The sequence below is a fragment of the Rhinolophus ferrumequinum genome, chromosome 4 (assembly GCF_004115265.2).
Source record: "Rhinolophus ferrumequinum isolate MPI-CBG mRhiFer1 chromosome 4, mRhiFer1_v1.p, whole genome shotgun sequence".
Classification (NCBI taxonomy): domain Eukaryota; kingdom Metazoa; phylum Chordata; class Mammalia; order Chiroptera; family Rhinolophidae; genus Rhinolophus; species Rhinolophus ferrumequinum.
The window spans coordinates 86,853,603-86,877,264 of record NC_046287.1 but is presented as its reverse complement, the minus strand read 5'-3'; the positions used below and the strand labels follow the sequence as shown (position 1 = coordinate 86,877,264).

Here is a 23,662-nt window from a genome sequence, read left to right as displayed (position 1 = left end):
TGATCACAAAGGGGAAGACAGCCTACAAATAATGATAGGTCTGTAGAGAAGAATCCTGGGATCATTTCGCTGGGAAAAGACTGTGCTATAAAATACAGTGATACTCCTAGAATGCAAAGTTTTCTAAGAATAAGAAAACTAAAAGCCAAATACTATTCCTTTGCTCTTCCTTTCTGGCCTACCAGGCCCTTACACACACACACACACACACACACACACACACATACACACATACCTTTCATCTTTCATTTTGAATTCAGTCTCATATATTTAATGCTCCTCTATGGAAATGGTCAGTTACACCTAAAGAGAAGCAATATATTTACCTTTCATCCTCAGATTCTAGAAGAAAATACGTAGAAGCAACTAGCATTAGGTTATGTGGCATTAAAAAGGCTTTGATTGCTATTAACATTTTATTTTGCAGATATACTATCACCATACGGACCCAGTTTATAATTCCCTTCGAAAACAAGCTGCACATCTACACTATACTCTTTTTTTCCCTGAATCTGAGGTCGTTTATGTTAACATTTTAAGGGAAAGGTAGCATTTCAATTGACTTTGGCTCTCAACACAGTCATCATTAAACAACAGGAAATTTAGTTTTTCCTCAGCATGTGCAGATTATTGTTGCGAAAAACGTTACCCTCTCTTTTCCTAGCTCTAAATATTTAGGGAAACCTGCCAGTGTATCCACTCCCTCCTTTTCTTTCACAAGAATTTCCTACTTCAACTGGAGTATTTAGGAACAGTAAGAAGGGCTAGATGTTTCCACATGACTTTAATAACACTGTACTTTGTATTTACATATCATATATCCTTGGTACTTCATAGTTCATTATGATTTTAAATTTACAAATCAATATATGAAAGCACAAGGCTTAGAAGCAGCTCTTCTCCTGCCCAACAAGTTATTAATGCCAGGATTAGAACTCATAATTACTGACACATGTAGTCCTACAACAGCTAGAAATCATTTTCACAACAAAAAATGAAGTACTCGGTAAGTAGAACATATCAATTATCAAATATCCCATTTATTCAAGATAATTTTAAGAACCCTGGAGCTTTAATCATATAAATAACCATATTAAACCTCATAGGCCTCCATTAATGTGAATATAGAGTCATGAATCATTCAATTAAAACTAACATTTAATATGAATTAATAAATATATATACACATATAGACTCCAATCAGTTCCACAGAGTAGAATATATTTCAATCAAAAAGTCAGCAAATATATCAACATATTTAAAAATGTGAAGTACTGTTTTAAAATTTTTTTCACCAACATGCTATAATTCTGAAGGGTACAGACGCCACTCACTGGTCAGACTGCCCTATATGTTATCAAGTACCTCCTTAGTGAGAATAGAAACACTCATTGTCTGCTGATTAAATTAGGAAGGTAAAGTCCCCAGTTCTCTTAGCAGTGCTAAGCTGTGGTTTTGATTGTCTTGAAAACTCATATGTCTGGGAGATTCTGTAAGATCTGTCTCAAGGAAGCACAGGCTACCACGTGAGCATCGGAAGGAAGGTTAGCAAGTGACTGAATCAGCTTCTTGACTATTGTCTTCAAACACTGGTGGGCAGCATTCAAATCTCTGTCAAACTGCTGTCCTTCAATTTGTAGAGCCAAATGACTGCAGATGTTTCTAAACTCAACGCTATCCTGAAATGAACAGCAAACACAAACAAACAGTTAGACAGGTTATGGGAGGTATTTGTTGTGCTTTGTGTACCCAGCTTCTATTCCCATCTCTTCTGATAACAGCACTCTGATTTTTCTCTCAGAGAAAAATTCTCCTCCATTCTCAGCCTATGTGGTTTGACCCAAGCTGAACTCACTTCACAAGGGACCAGGCCAATTAAAGCATATCACCCCTCGGCCACTTGGATTGGTCAGAAAAGGACAGGTGTTGCCCAATGCAGGCCAATAAGCCACAGTTCCAGAATATTTGCTCGGCTGGGAAAGAGAAGCTCTCTTTAACTGGAGCTGTTGGAAAACATCTTGTCACCATAAGAGAGAATCCAAATGGGAATGAAGCCAACACGGAAAAAAAGGAGTAGACCCAAGAGATTAAAAGAGACTGATTCTAATAACATTTTCTAAGCATGTCAACCTAGCTGTACTTAAACAATAAACCCCAGGATATTTTGGCTATCTGAGTCAATAAATATCCCTTTTTACTTAAGCCATTTGGAGTTGAGTTTCTGTTATTTGTTCCTAAAAGAGCTTAGACAAATACACAAATAGCCTCTGTTCCTATGATTCCATACTCACTGTCTTCAAGATTCCAATATAGGATTTGGTATTCAATGAACGTGGTCTCGATAAATTTCCAATGCAAATTTAGAAAGAATAGTTTCCAGGAAGTTTTAAAAAATGAAGTAATTAAACTGATTTTTAATCCCCAAATGTTTCACATTCTAAAATCCATTGCATGTAAAGGGTACACCGAAATTACTCCACATCATACGATCTATTTTTAAATACATGGACATGAATTCCCACAGACTTCTGGTTCTGGCAACATGGCACACTTCATTTCTCCAAAACCTACTGAATTCTAAATAAAATAGACCAAACATCCTTTCTGAGCTTGCAAGAAAGTAATGGAAATTCCCAAGGGCCAGTAATAAAGGAGAAGTAGATTACTTTAGCTGCCCGCCAATACCCATGAAGAAAAGAAAGTTACTCTCTCTTGAGCTGGTTTTGGGATAGAGGGTAAAGTTGCCCCAAGAATGTGTAACTGTGGACCTGTCCTACATAGTAGTTTACACTTGGAGTTGCCTCTACACTATATACATGTTCTGGGAACACTCATGCTAAGAAATTAACTTAAAAATTGGAACTGGTCTGAAATATCCACAGACACATGGAAAAAGCAAACAAAAGCCTATCCCACGGGACATGTCCACAGCCCAGGCTCCACGATAGTATTCCCCTAATGCTCCGTTAAAGACAAACTCAGAATATGAAATTTAAAATATGATTCACCATGACACAGCAGATACAGGCAGGGCAGGATTAAACGCCAAGAATTTCAGATAGAAACTATAAAATATACTTAAAATCATTAAAGATATAAAAGAAGGAATCAAAAATGTTTTTAAAAAAATCAGGCTTAAAAAAGAACCAAATACAACTATCATGACAAATTAAATACTTAATGGACAGTTTAAACACCCAAATAAATACATCTGAAGTGAGGATTAGTAAACTGAATGATAAATATGGAAAAATTGCCCAGAATACAAAACTAAAAGTTAAAGACATAGGAAATTTGAATGAGAGGTTAAGCAACATTAATGACAGAATGACAAAGTCCAACAAATACATTTCTAGGAGAGACAAGACATGTCTCTCCTAGGGGTGAGACAATATTTGAAGAGAATAATGGATAAGAATTATCCAAAACTGATCCAAAACATGAATCCTTAGAGTCAAGAAGCAAAACAAGGCTTGAGCAGAAAAAGTTAAATGAGATCTAAATCGAAACTCATTAAGGCAAAACTACTCTTAAAAGCAACCAGAGAGAAGAAGACAACTGGGTTTCAAGGACGACAAGACAGACAGTGAACTTCTAAGAAGCCACAACAATTGAAGACAGAAAAAAAAAAAAAAGGAATAATAGCCTCAAACAACTGTCAACCTAGAATTTTTTAATTCTAGGGGGGATGGTAGAAGAGGGTAAACGGGGTCAAACATGGTGACAGAAACAGAACTGACTCTGAGTGGTGAACACATAATGCAATATATAGATGACATATTATAGAATTGTACATTTGAAACCTGTAGTTTTGTAGACTATTGTCACCCCAACGAATTTTAATAATTTTTTTTTAATCTACGTAAAGTATACGGGTAAAATAAATATGCCTTCATTTAAAAGGGCAAAGATATAATTCAGAAAGGGGAAATTCAGTGCAGAAGAATAAGATGCAAGAAGCAACAGTGAAAAAAGAAACTGAAAAGTATGGTATAAATCTAAATAATTGATTGTTCAAAATAAAAATTACAACAACTAAGTTGGGGTTTACAAAATCAAGATGGTTCTAAAATGCCGAATAGAAGTAGCATGTAGGATGAGGAGATATTCTAAGGTGTTGCATTTACTTAAGAGAAATTTGGCAAAATTGATAAATTTCAGACTTGTTAAGTATGCATGTGAGAAATGTAAGGGTTACCATTAAAGTAGAGAAACAATCCATAAAACTTCAAAATTAGCAGGGACAAAGCTATATTAAAACTTTATTGATCCTATCTATAAAAGGTAAAAAATGAAGAAATATGCAAACATAAATCAAGGTGAACAGAAAGCGCCAATAAGACACTTTTTGAAATATAGTGGTTACCAGATTGGATTTTAAAAATCTATATGTTGTTTAAAAGCCACACATTTAAAACTAAAAGTATTTAAATATTGAAAGTAAATGGATACTAACATATATGCCAAGCAAAGATAAGTCAAAATAAAGCCAGAAAAATCATTACTGGGGATAAAATAAACTACAATTAATAAAAGGAGCTAGTCCCCCAAGAAGATATATCAATTTTGTAACCTCAACTTACATTCAATCCACAAAGACAAAAACATTTTAACCCAATTTTCTCAGAAACTGATCGATCAAACAACAAAACAATCAGCCTGGAGAGAAAAGATTAAAACACTAATTACAATCTTGGTCAGTGGAGGTAAGCAAATACACATTATTCTCAGCGATATGGGATATTTATGAAAGGTAACTATATAATATGCACAAAACAAATCTTAATAACTATCTCAAAGTCTATACCATACAAATCACAATGCAAATAAATGAGAAATCAACATAGGTAACCTTCCCGAAACATGTACTCGTATGACTGAAAAATCCACTTGTAAATAATTCGTGGGTCAGTGAAAAAATAATTGCAATTTTAAAATATTTTATACTGAACAATTACAGAAATATTATATCACAAATTTTTGGGATGTAGTGACAGTGAGAAATAGACTTAAATGTTTATATAAGTAAAGAATAACCATTGAAAAAGCATGAGTTAAGAATTTAACTCAATAATTTAGGAATCGCAAAATGGGTAATCCAAAATAAAATGAAAGGAAGAACTATGAACCAAACTTTGATGAGGAACTAGAGTTTTCTTCCTAATTCTGTACAGAAAAAAAAACAAACAAAAAAAAACAGCTATTATTCTCCCTAATAAAAATGCTGTCACTTGAGTAAGAAGAACCTAGGTTTCTAGCAAAGTGTTTATTAGAGAACTTCCAAGAAACAAAGCAAACATCCATTTATTCAATTCAGCAAACAATGGCAGTGGGACCCCAGTATGAGCTAGGTGCTGGGACAGAAAGATAAACATGCAGCAGTCCTTTAGTCAAGGACTCACAGGCTACCATGGTTCTTGGTTTCTTTGTCTCTTTAAAGCATTCTTGCTTCCCTGCCTTTGTGTGTTGCTCATTTTTGCTCAGAAGGTATCATGGGGCTACTTAGATCATCTTGCCCATAGCTTATGGGGTAACCTATATTGCTGGAGCATGTTGCTTGGGAATGGGGAAGTTGGGAGTAGGGGATAACTGGACTACTTCCCATAGATCCACACCAAGGGAAATTATCCGCCTGCTTTATAGAAGTACTCCAACTCTAAGTACAAAGTGGAAGGATGAAAGACAACATACGAAGGAAAATTCTAAATAGAAGGAACCACTGAAATGTGTGCTGACATGTGCCTAGTAGCCAGTTTGCAAAGGCATTCATCACCCAAAGAAGATTAAAATGCCTTTAAAAATATATCTGTGGGCCTAAAATCTGAAGTCAATTTCACGTTTACTGTAAAGAATCAAAGAAGGCATTGTTTAGGAAAATTATACATATAATAAAATTCCACTGCTGGGTTCTACTGGTCCCTGAAGCTGTGGGTAAACTTCAGATCTCTGGCAAGCTTTGCAAAGTCTCTTTATTTTACTATTTTAGCACAATATTTCCTTTGATCCTTTTTCAAATATATTAACAGTCAAAGAAAACAAATTAATAGGAATAGGTTTCCATGGGGCTCTTAAGCCAGGGAAGGGAAAAATAAAACAGGTGGTTGCCTCTCTTCCTTTCTGGAAGGTCTGAAGGCCAACTATGAATCCAATCACCAAGCCCTCCTACCAAACTTCTACTGATTCTGCTGCGTAAGGTGGGGCCACAAATCACAGCGCTGAGGCAATAGCATAATAAATGGCTCATAATAAATGAGCTTTCGGTAGAAATTCACATGATCAGTATTGGTGATGATTTCACTTATGTGCTTTCCATTCAATGACAGAGCATATCCTCTCTGTAGCTTTTATTTAGCAAGGCCCAGATGCTTCCAGAAATGATGTAATATCCTACACGGGGCTTTTGAGAGCTTTGCCAGAGTTAGAACACTAGCTGAGCAATCTAAAAGCAGGTTTTGGAACTTCTAAAGTCTTATGTAATTTCAGACTTTGGATATGAAATATATCGATCGCTACCACGGTCCAAATTGATGGCCAGCATTTACATTTTAAAGTGAGATACTGACTCAAATAATTTAGTGGGATAATGGCCTCAGACTTTTGAATTCAGTTAATGAATCAGTTAAATTTATTTCAAACGTGTAACAAGTCTCCATTATCCTACTGACTACACTAGATAAAAGAAAATAAGATATGGTACCTGGTCTCTAAAGAACTTACAGCAAGCGGAATGAGACACGTAGAGCATATATACGAATGTGCAGTGAAATGTGATGAGGGCTATGGCAAAAACACAAAAACCCAACCCTATAGAAGAACAGACATTTCTAGACTCATAATCTAAGCACTGCACAATGTTCAGACAAAGCTCGTTCTGATGTGTGAATCCTTTCTATACCAGGCCTGATGTGTGTTTGTCCAAAATTTTCATGGCCACACTGGAGAAATGCGTGTACTTAAAAGGCAACCGATGGCTCTAGTTTTTAGACCATTTCTTCCAATTGTTTAGCTGAAATCTGCCCCATGATAAGCAGAATAACAGCCTCCCAAAATGTCCACATTCTAATCCCCAGAACCAGTAAATACATTATCCTACATGGCAAAAGGGACTTTATAAATGTTTTGACGGTCCCTAGACAGCTACAAAGACCCCTGGGATGCACAGCTCATTCCTTCACGGGCATTGGCCTTGCCATCAGAGCCCTGGTTCTGCTCCCTTGATAGGCCATCTGTGGACAAGACAATTTATCTATGGAATATTCAGTTTCCTCATCTGTAAAATGGAAACAATAATAGCTATCACATGGAGAGGCCGTGAAGTTCAAATTAGCTCATGGATATGCAAACTCTGTATTTATAAAGCACTCCATCATCTAAGATTATAAGTGAAGTACTCTGCTAGATGGGAGGTCAGTAAAAAGGACAAGAGGGGAAGGAAGGGAAGAAAAGAAAAATATGTTTTCTAGAAACTTGGAATCTAATTGGTGAGACAAAGCTATTCAAACTTTTCCATAGCGATGTCACAGAGAATAAGATTAAGACTCAAAAAGAGTGGCTGAGCTCACCTCATACCCATTAGGATGGCAACTAGAAAAAAATAGAAAATAAATGTTGGCAAGGATGTGGAAAAATTGGAACCCTTGGGCACTTGGTGAGAATGTAAAATCATGCAGCGACGATAGAAAGCAATATAGAGTTTCCTCAAAGAAAGTAAAAATGAAGTTACCATATGATCCAACCATCCCACTTCTGTGTATACATCAAAGAGAATTGAAAGCAGGATCTCTAAGATATTTTCAAACCCATGTTCACAGCAGCACTATTCACACCAGCCAAGAGATGGAAGTAGCTCAGTGCCCATTGACAAATGAACGGATGAATAAACTGTAGTCTACACATAGAATGAAATACTACTCAGCCTTAAAAAGAAAGGAAATCCTCACACATGCTACAACATGAATGAACCTTCAGGACATTATGCTAAGTGAAATAAACCAGACACAAAAAAAGAGAAATACAATATGATTTCCACTTAGATGTGATACCTGCCGTAGTCAAATTCATAGAAACAGAAAGTAGAATGGTGGTTGCCAGGGGCTGGGAATAGAGGGAAATGGGAAGTTGTTGAATACATGCAGAGTTTCAGAGTTGCAAGATGAAAACGTTAAGGAGATCAGTTTCACAACAACATGAATGTACTTGACATTAGTTGACACTAGTGAACTAATTGTACACTTAAAATGATAAATTTTGTTATGTATTCTTTTACCACAATAAAAATTTTAAAAAACAAAACAAAAACAAGAACACAGTTGAGGCCATCAGAAGGTGGCTGACCTTTGAAGAAGGACATGGAGTTCTGGATGAGGCATCAGAGAAATGGTAGGTGGGGAGGACTGGATAGACCCTATTAGATAGACGGTGTTGGGGAAAGCAGTATTTGACTCAGAGGGAAAAGATATGGCCCCTGCAACTAGAATGAATAACACAAGCAAAGCCTGAAGTCAAGCAGGGGCTGGGACTGGGGGAGACCAGCCTGAAAAGAACAGAGCTCTGTGTTTTGAACCAGGATATAAGCCAGTGTGGAAAGCTATCAGTGCCACAGTAAATTCCCTGGAGGCTTCCAAGCATGGGAGTAACATGGCAAACCAACGTTTTAAGAACACGGGCCTGTCTTATGAGCCAGAGCACCTAGGGGGAGCCAGGCTGCAAGCAAGGCTCCTTAGGCACCTTGCCTGACTTGATACTCACAAGAGTCCCCAAATGAGATGAAAAGAAACGTGGCTTGGAGAGATTAAGTGATGTACCTAAATCACACAACAAATGAGTGGCAGAGCTGAAATGAACCTCCCTGTCAAAACTCAAATGTTCTTCAAAGACCAGCCAGGTGCCTTGATGACTCAGAGGACAGAGCTCACCGTCCAGTGCGGGAGACAGACTGGCAAACAGAAATGACAGAGCTGTAGAGGCCACTACCGGATGAGCAGGGACACCATGGGAGCAAGCAGGGGAAGCACCAAACTAACTTTGGGGATGGAACAAAAATGTCTACCAGTGAATTGTTGCGTGTTTCTTTTTTGGCCATATTTTTTTTTAAGGTTAACTAAGTGTTATGAGTGTTACGAAGCTCAACTTGGCCTTGGTCAGGTTCAAACTGAAGACTGGCCTGTTGGCCCATCCTTCTTTCCTGCAGCATAATTGAGAGGGCTTGGCCATCTGGAAGATATTCAAGGCATGAAACCTTCTGTACCCCATGTAAAACCAACTCCCAGCTAATCAGAGACCTAGCCGGAGCTCTCCCTTCCTCTGCTCTGTTCTCTCCTACTTGGTATAAGGGAGGTCTCTTAGAAAAACCACATTTGTACTTTTCTGCATTGTGTTTATTAGGAGTGTGCACATCTGGAATCCTTGAGCAACTGAAAATGCACCTGCAAAATCCAAAAAGGAAAGAAAAGTTAAGCCCTTTTTAGCTTCACTGAAAATAAACACTCCCATCAAAACTGAAGGCTTAAAGGCAAAAAGAATCTGGCAGCAGGAGTCATTTTCAAAGCTTGTTCTCTGAAACCAATACCAATGGATAATAAATTCAAAATACAATGTGACTTTATAGGCTCTAAAATACAGATAACTTTTAAACAATCCACAAGGAAGATTTTTGCTTTTTTCCTATCACGTCACCTTCAAAATCACTTGTAGAGCTACATAAACCATGAATCGGTTTGTATTCCTTAACCACTGGCTTTAAAATAAGTTGGTTCTTTTCAAAACAGTCACGTCTTGAGCTATATTCTCTTAAAATGGCTTCCACAAACTTGTTTCTTCTCACATTTTACCCTCTCACTCTCCCTGAATGCCCTCTACAGAGAGTATTAAAGAAAGAAAGAGCTTTTCCCCAGCTCACTATGATGGGGTCTGGCCTTAGTGAGCTTCAGCCTGGCCAGCAGACCACTGTCCACTAAAGCTGCCCAGTGCTGGGCCCTACAAAGTAACAAATCCTGTCCCCAAACTCCTTAACAATCCGCAAACTGGATATGTACAAAAACAGGGAATGTTGTTTCTCTGTTTCGAAAGATGTTCTGAAAACCATACTCTTAGGAACAGGTATGCCACAAATTGCCTCGGTTTCACTTGCTTCGTCAACATCTGGCTTTGAACTACAAATTCACAAGGCCCAGAGCAGTCACCAGTTGCCTGAAAGCCAGATCAATCTCAAATAGATATGCAACTGTGCATTCATAAAACACCCAATGAAGAACCAAAATATCTGGCATTCACCATAAAAAGTCTATCGTCCACAGGAAATTAAACATTTTTACTTGTGCTGTACCCCGTGTAAACGTTCACAAGTAACTAAGGTTCCTTATGCATTTGCTTTGGGCACTTCACCATTTTCGTTAGAAAAGTCCGTGAAAAGCACTTTGTGATGGGTACAAGCACTTGATTCAGGTATGCTCACAAGGCAAACCTAAAACTTGTAAAATAAAGCACGGCAGCATTTCCACCAAGATGTCAAACATAAGTAGCTTTGTTTTTAGAGCCTACTTGCAACATCTTTTGCAAAATTTTCATTTCAGAAAGCTTATATATCCTGATTCTCATATCATTCACGTTATAAGAAATTAAAAGCTATAATGAAGTTACTTCCAGAGCAGTCACTGGGCCTTTTTCTAACATAGAAGCACAATTTTGTCTCAAGGTAACAGCAATGCCCTGGCTATGGCTACTAATGACCATGAGTATTTTTTTCATCAATAGTATCTGAGTAATTTTTGAAGGCACAATTCCCAAATTTGCAGAATCTGGCTTCACTAAATAATGTTTGTTTGTTTGTTTGTTAGTTTGTTTGACATCACTAACTAATGCTAATGGGGGAAAAAGCACTCGTCATCAATGTCTTCCTCTGAGTAACCCAATATTCACACCTGCAGTTTGCAAAGAGCATTACAATGACTATGCAACCAAAGCCAACAGTTTTATAACTGCTGCTCTTGCTCTGTAGAATGAAAAACCAGTGAGGACTAGCAAACGTGATGGAATAATTGGTACCAGAATTAGCTAATTGAAACGGTTGAGCTCGCAGGCAAGTTTAATGTGCAATGGCCAGAAAGCTTCTGCCTCCAAAAGTTGGCATCAGCCATAGTTTCCATGAAACTTGCTTCAGAACAGAACTCTTGGCAACTATAAATGTTTTCAATTCTCGAAGGAAGACAGAAAAAACTCAATCAGTGACTTCATAATTGGCCGGTTAATGGTCTCTAGGTGAATTGGTCCTTTTCGACAGTTTTTAAAATCCTAGCCTGGCTTTCTTCTGGCATCCAGCACATTTTTATACTCCCTTTGGGTGGCAAGTGCCTAAGGCATCCTTGTGAGATTACCAGTTTGATAATTGTTTCCTACATTTACCTGGTGCTTTTTCTCACTATGTAAAGTGGCCATCATGTAAGGAGGCACACAAATCACACAGTGTTGTGGATTGAATTGTGTCCGCCCCCCGCCAAAAAAGAAAAAAACTCGTATGTTGAAAACCTAACCTCTATGTGAGTGTGTTTGGAGATAGGGCCTTTCGGGAGGTAATTAAGGTTACATGAGGTCATAATGGCCCTGATCCATTAGGTTTGGTGTCCTGATAAGAAGAGGAAGAGGCATCTGAGATCTCTCTCTCCAGATGCACACGGGGAAGGCCATGTGAGGACACAGTGAGAAAGTGACCATCTACAAGCCGGGAAGAGAGCCCTGACCAGACACCAAATTTGTACAACCTTGATCTTAGACTTGCCAGCCTCCAGAACAGTGAGAAAATAAATGTCTGTGGTTTAAGCCACACAGTCTATGGTATTTTGTTATGGCAGCCTGAGCAGACTGAGACACCTAGTCTATAATGTGACTGTCACATCCCATGTGGTGTGCAGGGCACAGCCTGCATGACTGAGTCCTGTCAACTATGCTCTCCCACATACTTTATTTCAATGTGATGTTCATAATGCCCCTATGAGCGAACAGTGTAATCTGGCAGAGAGAATCGCATAAAACCATGTTTCAATCATGGGCCATCACTTCCCAGCAGTGGGATTTTCAGCAAAGTCCTAAATTCCTCAGAGCCTCAGTCTCATCCTGTAATAAATGTTTGTCAAGCTGGTTAACTCCATTCTCTCCACGAAATTTAACAAGACTCAGTACTGTTAAGCACTTTTTATCCACCATGAAGAAACTCATTTCATGTTGTTGTGGTTTTTTTTTTTTTTTGTATGTATTGGATTATCTCTAAATGTTCAAAAGGAAGAAAAGAGTATAATACTATAAAAATACCCATTATTATTGCGGTGAGAGTTTCTCTGCTTTCACTCCTGAAATTTTCACTTCCTTAATCCTCAGTGGTTTGATTCATGAGTCACTTAACGGTGACAACTCTAAGCCATCGGGCATGGGCTAAAACTGACCGCTAGATAGTGGAGGTTTACTAGAAGTCTTTGGAGCATCTTAACTCTGCTTTGTCAATAGTCTCAGAAAAGTAAATAAGAGCTCATGGGTCAGATCCATCAATATCAAGAATGGAATTCATAATAATAGTTAATAAAAATTCATGAGGAAGATCAGGTCAAGATGGCAGAGTAGGAAAATGCTGTGCGTACCTTCTCTCATGACCATATCAAAATTACCACCAAACTACAGAACAATCAACATCACTTGAAGTCTTAGCTGAAATGAAGTCCTACAACTAAGGACGTACAGAAGAAGGCACCTAAGGCTGGTAGGAGTGGTGGATATATGGAACAGGCTAGACCCAAACCCACGGGTGACCATTAAAAATTGGGAGGGAGTGGAGGTCCCCTCAGAGGAGTGAGGGGTCCTGGCTCCACACCAGGCTCCCCAGCCCAGAGTTTCAATGCCAGGGAGAGAAGTTCCCATAACTTCTGATTATGGAAACCATCAGAGATTGTGGCTGAGTGAGACTAGGGCAGCTGCAGTCCCAGGTGCTCCACTTAAAGGGACCAGGCACAGACTTACTTGCTGACAGACTCACTCTGAGCCCCAGTACTGGGGCAGCAGCTCAAAAGGTGCCTGGAACATATAGGGAGGAACTGAATTCTCTAGCTTCAGGGCATGGGCCAAAGGGGCAGCTTTCTCCCTAACAGAGAAGCTGGCAGAAGTCATTGTTTCTATGTTGAGTCATACCCTTCTCAGTATGCAGATGCAGGCGACCACCATATCTAAGTCTTCAGGCTTTTCCATATAAATGGCTTGTCTTGGCTCATGCTGCGGACTTTCCTAAAATCTCTCAAAGGCTCACAAAACCCAAACAAGTAACATCTGGCTTCGGTGTGTCCTGTATGTCTGGCTGAGCAGCCCTACGCCTGGAACTACTGAGAGCCAACCTTGGTTCGTGGCTTGGCCTCTTGAGGCACCTCCAAGCCCAGCTTGAACAGTGGCCATCTATGGTTTGCTTTGTGTCTCATGCCAGGTGGCCATGGTCAGGACACAGGCTGTAGCTGAACTTGGCCTGAGGTGGGGTCCCTCCCAGGAGGCCCTAGGGCTGGCCTGCCAGGTGGCCAACTTCAGACCAAGATGAAAGGTCATCTGGCCACCTATAGGGATGACACACCCACAGGACACACTGCACAGGTACCAGAGCCCTGCTAATGCAAATCCTGCTCTGTAGGGTCAGCCCCTGTACAACAGCTCCTCCATTGTAGTCATGGAGGAGCTAGTCCTCACAACCAATCAGCCTGAGGGTCAATACCTCCTACTGACATGCAAACAGCAACCATGGCTCAACTACACTAGGATGGCACACACAAATCACACAAGGGACACACCTGGAGTACCTGGCTCAAGTGACCAGGAAGACTGTGCCACTGAGCCCCACAGCACACCTACTACTCTACTAAGACCTGGTGACATAGCAGCCCTACCTCATAGAAACAAACACAGGGAGGCAGCCAGAATGGAAAGACAAACAAATATGTCCCAAATAAAAGAACAGATCTCTTAAACAAAATAGAGAAAAGCAATCTACCAGATGCAGAGTTCAAAACACTGGTTATAAGGATGCTCAATAATCTCAGGGAGAATTTCAACAAAGACATACAAAACATAAAAATAGAAATAGAAAACTTAAAAAAGAACCAGTCAGAAATAAAGAATACAATAACTGAAATGAAGACTATATTAGAGGAAATCAACAGTAAATTAGAGGAAGCAGAGGAATGAATCAGATGTTTAAAAGATAATGTAGCAGAACACACCCAAACAAAACAGCAAAGAGAAAAACCATCCAAAAAAAGAGTACAGTTTAAGGGACCTCTGGGACATTATCAAGCATACCAACATTCGCCATATAGGGGTAACAGAAGGAGAAAAGAGAGAGCAAGAAATTGAAAGCCTGTTTGAAGAAATAATGACTTCTGTAACCTGCAAAGGAAATAAATTTACAAATAAACCTGCAAAGGAAATAAATAAATACAGCACAGAGAGTCCCAAACAACATGAACCCAAAAAGGCTCACACCAAGACTCATCATAATTAAAATGCCAAAGGTTAAAGAGAGACTCTTAAAAGCAGAAAGAGAAAAGAAATTGCATACCTACAAGGGAGCTTCCAGAAGACTATCAGCTGATTTCTCAACAGAAACTTTGCAGGCCAGAAGGAATTGGCAGGAAATATACAAAGTGATGAAAAGCAAGGACCTACAACCAAGATTACTCTACCCAGAAAAGCTATCATTTAGAATTGAAGAACAGATACAGAGCTTCCCAGACAAGAAAAAGCTAAAAGAGTTCATCAACACCAAACCAGAATTACAAGGAATCTTGGAGGGACTTCTTTAAGGAGGAAAAAAAAAATAAAAAATATGAATAATAAAATGGCAATAACTACATATCTAGGAACTATTACTTTACATGTGAATGGATTAAATGCTCCAGTCAAAAGACATAAGAGGGCTGAATGGATAAGAAAACAATACCCTGACATATGCTGCCTACAAGAGATTCACTTCAGATCAAAAGACACACAGACTGAAAATAAAGGAATAGAAAAAGATATTTCATGCAAATGGAAACAAAAAAGGGGGAAAAAAAAAGCTGCGGTAGCAATACTTATACCAGACAAAATAGACTTTAAAACAATGGCTATAACAAGAGACAAAGAAGGACCCAGTAATCACACTTCTGGGTACGTATCCAAAGAAATGCAAAATGCTACTTCAAGAGAACATATGCATCCATATGTTCATTGAAGCATTGTATATAATGGCCAAGATGTGGAGGCAGCCTAGGTGTCCATCAATGGATGAATGGATAAAGTGGAAGTGGTACATGCAAGCTCTGACAATTAAGTTTGCGAACTCATCCTAGAAAAAGTGTTACACACCTCATTGCTGAATATCACTACAGTCACCTTCAAAGTACTCCTCTTGGGAAGCTATGCACCTACACCAGAGTCCAGACCACCCTTCAAAGCAATTTTGGAACTCTTTTTCTGGAATGGTCATCAGAGCTGTCATTGTATTACCCTTGATATCCTGAATGTCATCAAAATGTCTTCTCTTCAACATTTCCTTTATCTTCAGGTAAAGAAAGAAGTCACTGAGGGTCAGATCAGGTGAGTAGGGAGCGTGTTCCAATACAGTTATTTGTTTGCTGGCCAAAAACTCCCTCACAGACAGTGCCTGTGAGCTGGTACATAGTCGTGATGTAAGAGCCATGAATTGTTGGCGAAAAGTTCAGGTCATTTTTGTCTAACTTATTCACACAGCCTTTTCAGCACTTCCAAATAGTAAACTTGGTTAACTGTTTGTCCAGTTGGTACAAACTCATAATGAATAATCCCTCTGATATCAAAAATGGTTAGCAACATCATTTTGACTCTTGATTTGGACTAACAGAACTTTTTTGGTCATAGAGAATTGGCTGACTTCCACTGTGCCCTTTGAGGATTTGTTTCAGGGTCATATTGGCACACCCATGTTTCATCACCAGTTATAACATGGCCCAAAACATCATCTTGCCTCTCCAAAAGGTCTTGGCAAACTTCTATTCTCCTTTGCTTTTGTTCATTGGTGAACTCCTTCGGAACCATTTTTTCACATTCCTTCTTCATGCCAAGATTTTCAGTTAAGATTTTCCTAAGTGTTTCTCTATTGATGTTTACTTGGTCTTTTATGCTTCTCACAGTCAGCCGATGATTTTGACGCACAATTCAATGAATTTTTGCAATGTTTTCATCAGTTCTGCTCGTTACTGGCAGACCTGACCTCTCTTCATCAGTGACGCGTTCTCTCCCCTCAGAAAAATGGTTAATCCATTTGTACACTGCCATTTTCTTCATGGCATTATCCCCATAGACTTGGACTAACATGTCCCTTATTTCTTTTCACTCTTACCAAGTTTAACAAGAAATGTAATGTTTGTTCATTGCTCTAATTCAAGCTCAAACAGTCTTGCGATGGCACACAAAAACATGCAATAATAATAATGAACGCCACTCAATAAGACACTGCCACTCTTTGACATGAACACAGCTGTGAGACACTGACAAGTTTATGAAACCTTACCGAGCTATTTGTACAGTGCTGCCAAAGTAAGTGCATGATGGCAAGTTTGCAGACTTGTCAGACCTCATATATACAATGCAATATTGCTCGGCCAGGGAAGGGAATGGGTTCTAGCCGTCAGTGGCCACAGATGATGAACCATGGATGGACCTGGAGGGTATTGCGCTGAGGGAAGGTTATCAGACAGCAAAAGACCGATGCAATGTGATTTCACTTATATGTGGGATCTAAACAACAAAATACACAAACAAAACAGAAACAGACTCATAGAAACAGACTCATAGATACAGACAACACTTTGACGTTGCCAGATGGGAGGGGTTTGAGGATGGGTGAAAAAGAGGTGGGGATTAAGAAGTACGAAGTGGTTGTTACAAAGTAGCCATGGGGATGTAGGTTATAGTATAAGGAATATAATCAATAATATTGTAATTACTATGTATGGTGTCAGATGGGTACTAGATTATTGGGGTGATAGATAGGAAGGGGGTTGAGGGGCGGGGTATAAAAAGGTGAAGGCATTAAGATGTACAAATTGATAGTTACAAAATAGTCATGGGAATGTAAAGTAAATCATAGAGAATATAGTTAATAATATGGTAGTAATTGTATAGTGCCAGGTAGGTACTAGACTAGTCAGGGGGATCACTTCTTAAATTATATAAATGTCTAATCACTAAACTGTACACCTGAAATTCATATAAATTAATATTGACTGTCAACTGTAATTGATAAATTTAAAAGGGGGGGCAGGTGAAGGGAAATAAGAGGTTCAAATTTCCAGGTATAAAACAAATTATATTGGGATGTAATGTACAGCACAGGGAATATAGTCAATAACATTGTGATAGCGTGATTCGGTGTCAGATGGTTGCTGGACTTATCGTGGTGATCGCTTCTTTAGGTACATAAATGTTGAATAACTACTGTGTACACTTGAAACTAACATAATATTGTATACTAGCTATATTTTAATAAAAATCTTTAAAAATGTATATAGGAGGAAAAACAAAATTTAAAAATATATGATTATAAATAGCAAAACAAAACAAAATAGTCATGTGGATATAGAGTATAGAATAAGGAATATAGTTAATAATACTATAATAACTATGTACGGTGTCAGATGGGTACTAGAGTTTTTGGGGTAATCACTTCGTAAGTCACATAAATGTCTAATTACTATGTTGAACACTTGAAACTAATACAATGTCGCATGTCAACTGTAGTTGAAAAATTAAAAATTATTAAAAAAAAGAATTCATGAGTCATTGACCTGTTAATAGTAATAATTTTAAAACTTCAACAGTATTGAGACTTACTGTGAGAAACCACTAGCTAAGACTTTATATGCATTCTCTCAATAACGCTATAAGGTTAGATATCATTATACCGTTAGATACCCATTTTACAATTGAGGAGACTGAGGCACAGAAAGGCTATTTGCCTAAGAGCCTACAGCAGGAAGTGGCAGAGTAAGTTTGAAATGCTCCGTGGAGCCAGATCACCGTGCTGTGCTGTCTCCACTTTAGGATCCCTAAAGCCTGTCACCTTGGCTGTGGCTTTAGTTCAAGTGAGTCCTCCTCCTTTCTGTGGCAAGTCACACTAGAGAAGAGGCCTGAGGTTGGGGAAGTTTCCATACACCTCCAAGTGATACACAGGTGTTATTTCTATTAGCACAAATCCTCCTGAAACCATTCTGGTGTATAAAATCAAACTGCATGTTCTTAATTTAAAAATATAGAAAACATTCTTCCAAATTGTTTGAATTAACACTAGTATTAATGAAGCCAAGTCTGTATAACCAGCCCCCTAGAAATACTGCTGCATCCTTATGTCCAAGGGCTTTTAATCATTACTCTACAAACCAAAAGGAGATCATACCTTTTCTCCAAACAGCACACCGAGCAAAATTTGAGATGTTGGCCAGGAGGCAAGTAATCCAGAGAAAGCCCTCTCTGCTTCCCTCCCTTCTGAAAGCACTTGGCTGTTCTCAGGAGCCCTAAAACTCATTACTCTCCTGCCAGTGAATAGCAGACTCCAGTAGTTGAAAGAAAAGAAAAAACCTGCAGACCCCTGTCCTTAATGAGCACTGTGGACACTTCTAGAAAGTGGTAGCAACACACTGAGATGTCTGCATGTTTGCTCATGACAGGGAAGAAAAGAACTGTGACTCAAGGGCCTGGGTAGGTGAAGGAAGCTTCGAGCATGTTTATGGACTGAGGGAATCGGCAGAGTGGAGGCAATAGAAAACATAAGACAAGAGGAGGGAATTAATAGAAAAAGGGATGGGGATAGATGAAAGATTTGTTCCAGTCCTTAAGAGAAAAAATTTACATGGAGGCTGGGGAGTGTAAACCAAACAGTATTTTTTTATTAGAGACAAGAAAGAAAATGAGTGGAGGTGAGATGTTTTTAGATAGAAAGGAAGATATTTGTGTCACATGGCCTCAATTTTCTCAGAAAAGGAGTGAGACAGTTGAGGTTTGGATAAAGAAAGCTTGAGGAGAGTAAAAATCGTTTAGCACAAAAAGTCAAGTAGAAAAGTTTAAAAGGATTGCCAAGTAGAAGTGACAGCTGAATGAAGCTCAAAGGACATAATCTATAGTCCAGAGCAGAGGACACCATTGCTACCAAGCCGGATCAGACCCTCTGACAATCATCTTCTGACTTGATTCCCAAACCTCGACCTTGCCTCCCGTGATTTGTCTAGGCTCCAGACCTTCCTTCAGTCATTTCAATGGCTAGCTTTGACCTGCAAGACAATCTAAGGTCCTCTGCATGACACACAGGCCTTGCCCCATGTGACCCTCACTTACCTCTCCAGAATCCTTTTTTGCCTTCTGTCATAATAAACTACTTTTAGTTCCCCCACCCCCAATCCAGACCCTTTCATCCCTTCGGGTCTTGGATCACACAGCCAACCTGAAATTTTATTTTCCCTTTAAACCGTAGAGAGCAAACATTCATTTTTTAAAAAGATTACCTCCTCCAAAAAGCCTTCTGGTATCACTTGAGGTAAAACGAATCACTCAGTCTCTCCTTTTGCCAACCTATCTATGCCCTGTATATGCTGCTAATATCAAATAACACCTCCTATTTGATCAATTCTAAGATTTAGTTTTTCACATTTCAAAAATCTCTGAAATGAGGTTTTATCTCATAGTCGAAGGTGTGTCATAATTTAAAACTGGCAGGATTTTTTATTTCTTAGAGGTACAAAGAAAGGTGCACCTTACACTCAGGAGCATTAGTGAAATGCAGGTTCATTTTTTAAAACTCTAAGGTAAGTGGAGCTGTACTTCACATCTGGGGACATTCTCATTTCCCCTCCCCCCCACACACACACACATTTGGCAATATTTGGTTGTATCAATTGGTGGTGTGTGTATGCTGCTGGCATCTAGTGGGTGGAGGTCAGGGGTGCTGCTATACATCCCATAATATAAAAGACGATCCCCCACAATAATTGTACAGTGCAAAAATGTCAACAGTGTGGAGATTGAGAAACCCTAGTGTGGAGTAACAATGTTTATTTGGGTGTATGATATGCTTTATTATGTTTGGTTTTTAAATCAGCCTTTTACAGTGTACAGTGCAATCTAATATAGCAATTTTCCCCCCCAAACCTTGGCTTATAGAGCAAGAATAGCAATTCTTGAGGAGTGCTCTAAACTTTCTTCATCACCCCTCGCCCATTTCCTTCTGATAAACTCTCAAGGGGAATGAATGAAGCCATGCTCCAGGTCAAAATTGGAAAGCCAGAAGGTCCCAAAGTGATTTATGACCTTAAACCAATTAGGTTAATTAATGGCAAGCCCAAGACTGGAACCTGGACCACCAGATTTCCACAATCCCTGGGAGGCAGCTACTCTGTTTCCTGGCCAACTTGGTCAACACAGTTTGGTACCTTAAGAGGAAGCTGTGCCCCACAAATATGAGCTGCGTGACTTAGCAGGAGGTTAGCCTTAGTATTCAGGCTTCAACACCTGCAACCCACCCCGCTCTCACCCCACTTTATGAGAATTTAGGTGGACTCCATAAGGTCCCTGAGCTCTGTGGGGAATTGCATTTATGCAAAAATAATTGCGATTCATAAGTTTGAAAGAACTTTAAATGAATGTAGGTGATTTCGTCATTCAAAAGGCATCCCATAATATATAAGACATCCCATAATATATAATTGTGGACTTAATACGTGTATTTAAGGCTCTGAAAGAACGGTTATTAATTCGGAGGGGGCCGTAGGGGGAGCTGTCCCCCATCTAGAAGCTGCACCTGTGGAAAGGCCCTCAGCTGGAGCAGGAAGCTGAGAGAGGAGGGCGTTCCACAGGCCTTTGGCGAGGCCTCCGGATGTCTGTGCTCCTCCCGCAGTCTGGGCCCCAGGTGCGCCCGGAGTTCCCAGCCCCAAGTGCAGAGTCCCGGGAGTGTCACCTCCCTCCTTCATTACTCAGGGGGCTGAATCTCGGTGGGCAGCTGCCCTTAGGACACTGTGACCCCACCCCGTCTCCATCCAGTCCCCCACAGCCCTGGCTTGCAGGGGGATCCTGCGTCCTAGGGGGGAACTGGAGCCAGACTCACCTTCAGGTGGATGGGGAAGGACCGCTCCTGCTGGAGGGGGCCCAGCAGCGTCTGTTCCACGCTGACCAGCTCCGAGGTCGAGTCCACCACGCGGGCCAGCGCACTACGCATCGCCATCCGGGCCAGGGTGCAGGGCCCGCGGCCCCGGGGGAAGGGCAGCAGCTCCGCTCCCCCCTCTGCGCCTCGCACCACCTCTACCTCGGGGGAGCTCGCCCTGCGCCCCGGACCCCCCATTCCTGAAACCGCCTGTCCCCGCCGCCTTCCTCGCGCCCAAGCCCGGGCCGGGCCCGCAGCGGGCCTGAGCGAGCACTGAGGCGATAGACACATGATCCGGGTCCCGCGGGCTCCCTGGGCGCGCCCGGACCGTCCCCCCAGCCCCACTCCTGCTGCAACAGCTGCAGAGTCTGCAAAGCCACCATTGGTGGCTGATGGAGGGCAAACTAGGGGAGCGGGGCTGGCCATCGCCTCCGCCGCCGGCTCTGGGCGCTCCGCTGGCAGGTGGAGGAACAAGAGAGGAGGCGGGGGCGTTTGGGGTCGCCAGGGTCACACTTCCTAACCTGCGGCTCCTGATTCCTCCTTGCCTCTCGACTTGTGGGGCCGGTCCCGCCCCTGGCCCGCAGTCCGTGACCCCCACTGGCCCCTGCATTCGCTTAAAGTCTGAATCGCCCTGTTTTGACCCAAGGCTGCTCGAAGCGCTACTCGGCGTGCGCTCGAAAATCGGCAAATGCTGAGCTCTTGTTCTTCAACCCCTCCAAGGTTTTGCTAGGAAAAGGTGGCCGCTTTAGGCGGATGAAACGATTCGCAGTATTACCCCGCCCCCATCTCTTTAAAGGATTCTGCCAGTGACCATTCACGCCCCTGGGGGATGAGAAGCGAGCGTGTAAAAGACCCACCCCGGAGTGAAACTGTGAAGAACCAGAGAAAAACTCACAAAGGAAGACTGTACCTGATCCTCCTCCCCCTCTTTCTCAGCCCTAGGGGAATTTTCAGGAACTTCATGGAGTAGCCTTCAAGGCCTGGAGCTCCCCAAACAAAGGTGACTTGTGTATCTCTGCTTTTGCCCCATGCCACATGTGCTCAGAGATCCTGATCGAGGAAGTAGCATCAGGGTACACAGCCCATGAGGCCTGCTCCTGAAGTGGACTTGGGAAGCATGGGCCCGGGTACTGCCAGATGAAGGACCTGAATGGTTTTGTGTGAAACTCCCAAAGGACTTCTGTAGCAGAGTTTTGAAGCTAAATCCTTTTACCAGCCATGAACCCAGGGACGCTGTACAAATAGTTGCCGGTTTTAATTAAATCTAACTTCACTACTTCCTTGACTTGGGAAAAGGGACTGGCAAATTGTGTTTTGATAGATAGGAAACCATTGATTTGTAATTCATTACACTTTTAAAAGGAAAGGACATTTGAGGGAATGGTAGAAAGGGACTATCCCGGAACAGCATCGTTTCCATTTCCTTCCTGTGTGGGGAAACCTAACAACACACTCAAGCAGGGGACAAGGGTGCAGGCCCATGACAGACAAGGGGACCCTAGCAGACCCGCAGGATGGGATTCGTTCTTTAGAAGGGAGAATCCATCCTTCGTGCTGTGGGGTGAGATCTGGAGAGGCCCTTACTTGCATGGGAAAGCTGGTTCAGTGACTTTTAGTCTAGAAAGGCTGTCAGGGGAAATATGGGGAGGAGTTTAGGGTCCTTTAAAGTTTCTCTAACTCGGGGATAGTATGACTCCACATAATCCTCCCAACTCTCCAGTGACAGTTCCTTCTCCTTTCTCAGTGTTTTCTTCGCCTATGAAAACAATCTGAATGCCAAGGTAAAGAAAACCTTTCTTAAACAAAAACAAGTATGTTCACACTAATTATAAGTAAGTAAAAATGCATGTCTGTACATTGACAGAGAGGAAATTACTTTGGAGGGAAGTAAATAATTTAATGTTGATTAGATTCTTTTGCCATGAAGTTACTTAAGTTCATTTAAAAAGCAGAGAAATTGTGTGTGTGTGTGTGCGTGTGGGTGGTGTGTTTATCCTCAAATGTTGAAATACGTTAGGTTCAGCAAAGACTAACCAAGAATAGCAAAACTAACCCCTAATTTTCACAGAGCATGTCAGATCTCCAGGGGTGCTCCTCTTCCAGATATGCAGGAAATTCAGTTTCATGGGCGAACTCTTCTACTATCAAATGGCTGACTGCAAAACCTTCTTGACAGATGGAATTCCAGCTAACAGCAGAATTGAAAGCACTAGACACAGCCTGACCTGAGGCCCCAGAGTTCTAATTACCAGGCTGACTCTGAGAGCCATGAGACCAACTGAACTTAAGAGGTATGAGAGACGGGGGCCAGAAAAAATATGGGGCCTGTGGGATGATACATGGAGCTTAAATAGCTGCCTGAGTTTTCCAGTATCCTTTAGATAGTACTGGATTATCCAACAACTCAAGGCTTTCTCTGTCTTGGCCATGGACCACCCTTTCTTTGCCATGACTTTTAAATAGCTGATTTTCAAAGCTGGAGATAGGAGACCCCTA

General features: G+C 40.8%; 1 protein-coding gene across 1 annotated transcript; it reads right to left on the bottom strand.

Moving 5' to 3' along the window:
• Positions 1-409: 409 nt before the first annotated feature.
• On the bottom strand, positions 410-21,916 carry DLEU7 (deleted in lymphocytic leukemia 7). Its single transcript, XM_033104645.1, is given in 4 exon segments — positions 410-1,679; positions 21,131-21,379; positions 21,382-21,562; positions 21,564-21,916. Coding segments are annotated over 4 exon segments (666 nt in total). The 5' UTR covers positions 21,593-21,916; the 3' UTR covers positions 410-1,472.
• Positions 21,917-23,662: the final 1,746 nt, after the last annotated feature.